Genomic DNA, 8,319 nt, shown 5'->3' on the forward strand with positions numbered 1-8,319 from the left:
AACCAACAGTGCACCCCACTGACTCTACTTCTTAATACAAAGGTCTCAAAAGTATTTCTACATCATAAACCTTTCTAAATTTTCCCCAACAGCTGCAAATTTCCTGGTAAGTTTTAAAAGCTCACTAGGTGTCATATGAAGAAGATTTCTCAAAGTATTCAAGTCAAAATATTTGTTCCAGGACCAGTAAAAAGTTTCTCCAAATTTTTTTTTTTTTTTATAAAAATAGATGCTTTTTAAACCCACATCAAAGAGGCTCTTATCTCTTTGGCAAGGTACTGCTTTACGAAAAGTTCTCCAGTATTCTTACAATAAGCTTTTATAATGTGTTCCCATTCCCCAACCCAAACGATAATTACAAAATAAATACTGCTTATAACTTTATAAATAAAATAAACTTCAAATACTTTTCTTGAACAACAAAACAGGAATGCATCAAAATGTAAATTAAACACAAGGCAAATCAAGAAATAAAGACCAACCTAAGTGTAACACAAAGCCTCAATATTTACTCATATCTTAAAGGCAGTCATGTTCAAAGCAAAAACTTCTTCCCTTAGCTGGAACATTTTAAAAGGTCCACCTTCTTCAAAGAAGGCAATAGAATATGCATTGTGACAGGTAAAAACCCTGCACCTCTTGTCAATATGCAAACACAAAAGATATTTAAGAAGTTTTAATTCAAATATTAGCAATACAAAATCTCACATATTCTTAGGATGCTAAGTAGTCATTTTATCCCCATTTCCACACTGGCATACAACAAAGGCATTTACTAATGCCTAAAGCTTCTTGTAAATCGCCTTTGTTGTATAGTTTTCATGTAGTAATGCACTGAGAATAAAACTTGTTAGGCTTTGTGCGTTTTGTTCGTTTTGAAGGAGACCTGCAATACTCTGTCCCCGAGGCGGTATCCGTTCAGGCTGGCTATTGCCATAGCTGCCTCATCGTAGTTTGTCATAGTCACAAATCCAAAACCTTTGCACTTGTTGGTGTTAAAGTCACGGATGACCTTCACATTGGTTACTGCTCCGAAGGGCCCAAACATTTGCCAGAGGATACTCTCATCAGCATCAGGGGCCAAGTTGTACACAAAAATGCACCACCCAGTTCCTGCATGTCCAGGGATATTAATTCCAGCCAAACTGGTCATTCCATCAATGGTCATCGGAGAAAACCTGCTAGAGAACAAGGAAAAAATATAGTAAGTTAGCTGTTCACAGAAAATTTTAGCAAAACACAGAAGTTACACAAGGGTTTTCACAGCATGAATATCCTGGTTGGAGTAAGAATGTAGCATCACAACTTTTCCCCTCCAACTGCACAAATCCAGTGCACAGTACTGTACACTATTAGAGAACAGTGCTAGGCCAGTCTGAAATGAAGTAACACAGGAAAACAAAAGAAAAACATGCTACAAAACCAATGAAGATCAGTAAGTAATTTGAATTGGGAATTCCATGGGACTGCTACGAAAGGTTTGTCTCTCATGCACGATGCCCCAAAACAAAAAATTTCAGCTGAAGTCTCAACATGCAAAAAATAAAATCCAACTGAAGCCTTATGAAAAAGTAAGAGTATGCAAAATACTTAATTTGGTTACCATGGACCTACTAATAGGCCTTTATTACCTCTTTACTCCATAAGCCATGTTGAGCAGATTGTCCAACCTGCAAAATATTTAGCAAAGAGTTCAGTCTTGAGACTTGTCCACTCTTTAATCTTAATGAAACTTAGTGTATTACTGCCCCATCCCTTGCACAGTACAGAACCTCATGCAAAGTTAAAGAATCACCACTGAAGTAACTGTGGCACCCTCTTACACCTGATACGGTTAGAGAATACCAAACAGATGTTCTGGCATAGTATCCTCAACCAGAAAAAGTTCAGTTCAGAAACTGCACCACTACCACACGTTTAGCCTATGTTGATTACCATTAGCGTATAGTTACAGAGAGTGACCACCACCTCAGTGAAATATTCCAGATCACTAACTTGGTTTGGAAGATTTCAGTAAGTCCCCTGATAGTCTGCTCACATGAATATCCAGACATACAGAGGGTTTTGGAGCAGTAACATATGTTAGTACCCGAACTGTAAAAAAAAAAAAGATTTTTCATGTTCCTACTCTTTTCCAGAATAAAGTGATTTTGGCATACGCACACATATATTAAAGACATTTATTTCCTCCCTCACCTTCCCCGAAGCTGCTAAACTGCAGTGCGCAACCACAACTCTAAACCCTTTGCAATTACCTAGCCAATACCCAGAACATGCAGAGCCTATCAATCCTATTCATCTTACTCCTGAAGTCCCTTAAAGTGCACCCCTAAGAAAATATCCGCCCTAAAGAACCTCTACTTCCTTCCTGGCAAACCCCTGACATGTGAAGAGAAAGTCTTGCTAAAGGTTCTCTTCAGGACTCCATAAAATATGAGCCTGGATAAAAAAGGTACACGTTAGGGTTCAGCTGTCCTACAGATCTGCACCTTATTGTGATTTCTCACTATAATGAGCTACAGGATTTAAGAACCTGGGGTTGGGACTCTGTCTACACAAGTGCTTCATGAGTACAGCTGTACTTGTGCACAAAAAACTTGAAAAAATACTTGGTCTTGTTTGCAGCTACATAAAGGTCTCAAACTACGGAGCGTTACGATTGTGCGGTGAGCAGGCAGAAAGCAAGGCACTGAACCTCTGGAAGAGCAGAAGAGAGGAAATTAAAAAATGCCTGACTACTATCAGTAGACTTAGTATGGATGGCAGAGGCCTAGTGCCATTGACATTTGGGGGTGGAGAAGGCGAAGAGTTGCAGACAGACCCTTATTTACAGGGCTGACTGCTCCACGACCAGGAGGAGGACTTCATGCAGTAACTTCGTACACCTTAACAATTTCCATCAGTTACTTGGACAAAAATATTCTGGAAAAATTCTCAGGGACATTCACGGGACAATTCTAAATTACATTTAAATTTTTAAACGTTTTAAAAGTTCAAAATTTACACATCCTACAGAAACTGAGGAACAACTATATGCAGCTGCTTTTCAACATACCGCTCAAGATTGTTCTTAGTAACAAAAAGAAGCACTGCATTTGATCCTGTTGTTCTTCACCGCTAAAGTTTAGTCCCTGTCAACGGTTGAGAAGAGACAGGGCAACTGCATCAGGTAATCCTGTCTGAAACGTCAACCGCTAAGATTTCTTGCATGTGAAAGACGTGAAAAGATCTGAAGTCGGTGCAATCTGAACTACTACGCAGTCAGCAGAGACAGAATGCTGCAACAGCGGCAAAGGCCAAAGATATCAAAAGAGACAGATTTCCCCTTTACAGTTATAAAAATTTAAAATTTGGTAAGGCTGTCTCTAAAAGAGATGAAACAGAAGCCTGAAGGGCCTTCTCCCAAAATCATACATAAAGCATGTAACTTCGTCTGCAACCCCAGTTTACCTTTTGACCAGTCAGTTCAACCTTGTTCTTCCTTCCATATCAATAAAAGTGAGAAAATTTTACTATCCCTCCTATATTCACTGCAGATTTGGTACCCACTCAGTGTTTTGTTACCATTGTAATTTAAGTGGAACAAATCACAGTATCTCTCACTGTTCTTTCAGGCATCACTTTATCCTCAGTATATCAGGAAAAAAAAAAAAAACCCACCAGAAACACATGGGTATTCATTGAAATATACTTTAGTAAAAACCACAATCAAGTAAAATTCACAGTTCAAACTCTAATGTTTCAGGACAGGGGTAGACTATTGAAATTACTTAACTGCAAAGAACTTTAGGTCCTACGTGAAGGAAGAACTCCAGAAGTTGGATAATTTTTACAAATCGTGATAGCTCTACCTGGGCAATCAGTTAGATACAACTGCTACCCCAGCCGGTATCACAGTGATACCAAACTCAGCCAAGTATCTGGGGACAAGCGCACTCAGAGCTCAAGCAGCCAGCAGGCCAGACTTCCCTGAATATGCTGAAATGCTGTAACACACTGACTGTACAACAGTTCCCCTCATTAACTTACTTCATATAATGCACTTCAGTCCCTCCTGCAAGTGCAACTTCTACCCCTAAGCTCTGCCTAGGGAACAATGGCAAGCCTACTGTTATTCAACATTCAGCACGCTGTCTAAATTAACCATTTTATTCCCTAAGAAATGGCAAGAAACTCCACCAAATAACAAATAAAATTTGTTATCCCTTCCCTCAGGGCAGAAAGCCTACTCTAGTGCTGACCTTCACACCTGTGAGACACTTGCACAACACAAGGCTGAAAAGCTGAGGAATTCAGAAGTTCTGCCAGAAGCACAGTCCATGAACCCTGCACGTTCAGCCTGAAAGTGAGGGTAGGCAACGCAGAGCTTTTGAAGTCTGACACTCTCTTTGAAGAAAACTGCCAGCTGATTTTATTTATTGAAAAATAAAATAGAAACTGTTTGAGTATATTACTGCTTAACACATTCCAGTCACGCAGCCAGAGGGTGGGAGAAAACAATCAAAATCACTGAAAAAAGTCTGAGGTACTCAAGAATGTAGATAATGTGTCTCACTTTGTTCTCACCATCTGTCCTTTTCAATACACTAAGTATCACCGGGAACTGTACCGATGTAATTTCAACACAATGGGAACATGTATCCACAAAAAACGCATGCAGAAATATTTGAATAACCTTCATGACAGAATTCTCTTGTAAGAGAAGACAGAGTGTGGTATACAGGATTTACACAACTGACTGGTGGGGGGGGGAAAACCTGAAAGCCACAACAAGGAAGGAAGGTAGGGGGTGGGGAAGAATAGGCTGGGTGTGGCATGCCATATGGCTAAGAAGAAAATTGCATCACCTAGGTGTGTTAACTGGATCAGCTTGCACATTAATCCAACAATACTTTCAGAAATTAAAAATAACCTTGAAAAAGTTTTAGTGACTGTATAGAAGAAAAAGTTGTCATTTCAGTTTAACTCTGAGTAGGTTTATTAGGTACTGAAATGCTATCAGTAGGGTGGAATGCATTTCACTTTTAGCTGTACTGTAGGATCACAGATGAAGTTTAACATTTTCATGCATTTCCTTCACACACACAGGAGGAGAGAAGCAGGGAGGGGAACAAACAGGCCCATGGGAACATGTGGCTTCCAGCACAGTTGCACATAAATGTTTGACTTACCTAAACCGTTGCGCCTGCTGAGCTAGAGGTGCAGGATACCTTCTGTTTGGGGAATGGTACAGCTGGGAAAGGATGGCCTGATTGGTTTTTTGGCTGGGATTGTTAGCAAACTTTACAGTGATGGGCTCTGTGGCACCTGGAGGCTTCTGGCCATTCAAGCCCTTGATAGCTTCTTCTGCTTCAATTCGTTTGTCAAACCGGATAAACCCCACGCCCCTTGATACTCCTGCACAGGGTGAAGGAAGCATATAATTAAATCACAATCTAGAATAATTAGATGTTAACATTGGATTCTCATCGCCAGTTGTTGCAAACACATGATAAATTTGAGCTTATTAGATAGAACTGAGTTTCTGCTGAAAGTAGTAAGACTTTTCTACAGCCTTTTTTCTATTATTTTTAACTCATTAGATACACGATGTAAGAAAGCTTGGAAACCTGAGGGAAAACACAGTGGTGGAGAAAACTTAAACATATTGACCCAAAGATTATTTCTGAAACAAAGAAAATGGGGTGGGGGAGAAGAAGAATGGGGGTGAACCCAGAACAAGCTACACTAACCTCTGTTCAGATCATACTACTCCACAGTATACAGAATTTCTGTGAATCTAGAAATACCTGAGTCATCTGCTCCCTAGCAGCAAGAAATTTCTTATCCTCTCCTGGAGCATCCCTTGAATTTATCTTTGGAGTAAATATGCTGAGAGGACAAGGAATGGAGTGCAATTCCTAGCTGGTAGTATTGGGAATTATGGCCTTGTCTTAACAGTCCATGGTCACCTCTAAGAAGAGATTCAGTTTCAGCATATCACCATACTCTTATAGGTGTCGTTTCTGAAGGAAACATTTGAGCCACAGGTTCTTCCTTGGTATAGAAAAGTCAAAGGCAACATGCAAGGGGATCATCAAGCACTCAAAAGTTTATACTGTGGCTTAAACAGAAACACAAGGAGGTGTCAATACTTGAACCAATTAACATTAAAGCTACAACAAACACTACTCAGTTGCATGCTTTGTTGAAATACACTGAATCCATTTACAGGCCCCTCATATTTTGGTTCATGAATAAACAGACAAGTTAAACACTCGTCCTCACTTGAGAAAGATGTTAAGAACAAGAAATGTATTCTGTTCAAAAACAATGACAATCTGAACCATCAAAGTGACAACGAGCAGGCATAAGAGCTTGAGAGAGGCAAATGTCACAGCTTCAGCTTTGCATTTTTAAGCTGTCAGTTTGTGTCACAACCTTATTCATATAATTGAGTCTACTTCTTCCAAATTACTAAAGAGAGAAGAAAGCTTAAAACTAAACAGTCTGTGCCAGAGAACTACTACACACATACTAGGATTTATAAGTACTTAGAATTACAGTACACATTTAAAAGTTCAGTTGCATTTAGTTATTTGGCCCATTTGTCAAATCCCACCATTTCTATGCATAAATATACAGGAACATAGTCTAAACACCTATTTATTGCACAAAGACTGGAAATTTGCGCTGCAAATCTGCTGCTTCTATAAATCACTATTTGGCATTTAGCTTCCCCTTTCCCTGCCTCCACACTCACCAACTCACACAACTAAAACACTCCATAAGTACCACGTGTCAATACTGTGATTTCTCTAACATAAAGAAATTGCAAAGGAGTACGTACAAGGTTTTCTACAGGTCAGCCAAGTGTGAAACACTGGCATGTACAATCCCTTCCAAGTGAGACCATTTGAAAACTTTAAGACCTCCTACAGCTGAGAGCTGTTTGACACCCATAACAACGTGCAACTTTGAAAAGGTACACCTATTAAAAACCACAGGCTAGCCTATTATTTGGGGAATAGTTAACATGAGTAAATGAATTCTTCCACCCCTCTAGTTGTTTGGTGGTTTTTTTTGAATATGAGAATTTGGAGAGTCCCTGCTCCTTTCTGTTTTGCTTTGCACACTCAATATTTCCGTCATGTATTTGGCATTTCATTTGATTACTTATTTTTGGAACAGGCCCCCTGGAAGCAAGTGAGGCAACAAATTACAAAGCTCCTCAAGACCAGCCATTTCAGCCAGCAAACACACATGCATTACTGTCCAAATGTGAAGAGTAATCACAGGAGCGTCACCGACACCCACTCGCTGGTTAAGACATATTGTACCAATGCATCTAACCTGCTAGACCTTAGTTCTTCAGGGCATTGCTAAGCGCAGAGCTTAACTGCTCCGAGGAACTAAGTTCATATTCTTCAGTGTGCCCAAAGTTAATGAGGCAACCTTGGGAACAGTCTTAACAGCAGTTACCAGTCTGGGTCTTTTGTAATCCTAGCCTCAGAGAACCAGCTGTGCATTTCTGCATAAAATTATTTTTTTATAAAAAGTGTTTAACAGTGTTTCATAAGGCGCATAGGGACTATTTTCACACAGCAGCTTGGAAAGGAAGATTATAGCAGCTGTAAATTTATTACAAGCCATGAAACAGGCTTCAAACCCGCACCTTCAGGGTGGAAATGACTCAAGCTGGCATAGCACACACAACAATCTATTTTTGTCCATGCATATTTATGAACAATTCCAGCAGAAAATTGCATTTTCTGGCCTACATACACCTTTCATACATTCTAGGGACAAGACCATTGTACTGAAAGGTGAAATATTTCTTAAAACTGCCAGTCCAAGAAGAGGAGGAACTGCAAAACTGCCTACTTACCAGTCACTTGGTCAACCAAAATACGAGAAGTAATAATGCGTCCGTATTGGGAAAAGAGCTGTTCCAGTTCTTTCTGGGTCATTGTTTTTGGAAGTCCGCTAACATATAAATTTGCATCTCTGATAGAAGCAGAACTTGGTCGCGCATAGGAAACCTTAGGAGAGAGAAAGTAAAAAAAAAAATACCCTAGAAATCAAACACTTTAAAACCAGCTGAAATAGGACAGTAACCATTTGTTCTGAGACACTGAAACCTATCTAAGGGCAGACTGAAAAGTTACCTTGCAAAGCCAGTTATGCGGGGTTTTTTGGGACTGTCTTCTGTGAAAACACTGAAAGAATGCAACACAGACCACGCGGCAGAGGCTGACTACGTGAACTCGCAGGTAAGTTCAAGGAGTGCTTTCAAATAAAGGAGAAAAGCTAGGTACACGCACCAGCAAGCCCTGATGG

At 39.8% G+C, this 8,319-nt stretch overlaps 1 protein-coding gene across 3 annotated transcripts in view; it reads right to left on the reverse strand.

Annotated features, from left to right (window-relative positions):
* Positions 1–220: 220 nt before the first annotated feature.
* Positions 221–8,319, reverse strand: part of ELAVL2 (ELAV like neuron-specific RNA binding protein 2) — a 44,354-nt gene continuing 36,255 nt past the window's right edge. Inside the window, exons 4-7 of one of the 3 annotated variants that reach the window (XM_010159657.1) lie at positions 7,868–8,021; positions 5,172–5,397; positions 1,632–1,670; positions 221–1,178 (exon numbers count right to left, since the gene is read on the reverse strand). In XM_010159657.1, the coding sequence (XP_010157959.1) occupies positions 851–1,178; positions 1,632–1,670; positions 5,172–5,397; positions 7,868–8,021 (747 nt within the window). In that variant the 3' untranslated portion in view covers positions 221–850. Of the gene's footprint in view, positions 1,182–1,631; positions 1,671–5,171; positions 5,398–7,867; positions 8,022–8,319 lie in introns of all 3 variants that reach the window. The other 2 variants (XM_010159655.1, XM_010159656.1) reach the window with 2 other exon arrangements.

Source organism: Eurypyga helias, unplaced genomic scaffold (genome assembly GCF_000690775.1).
Source record: "Eurypyga helias isolate BGI_N326 unplaced genomic scaffold, ASM69077v1 scaffold11149, whole genome shotgun sequence".
Taxonomy (NCBI): Eukaryota; Metazoa; Chordata; class Aves; order Eurypygiformes; family Eurypygidae; genus Eurypyga; species Eurypyga helias.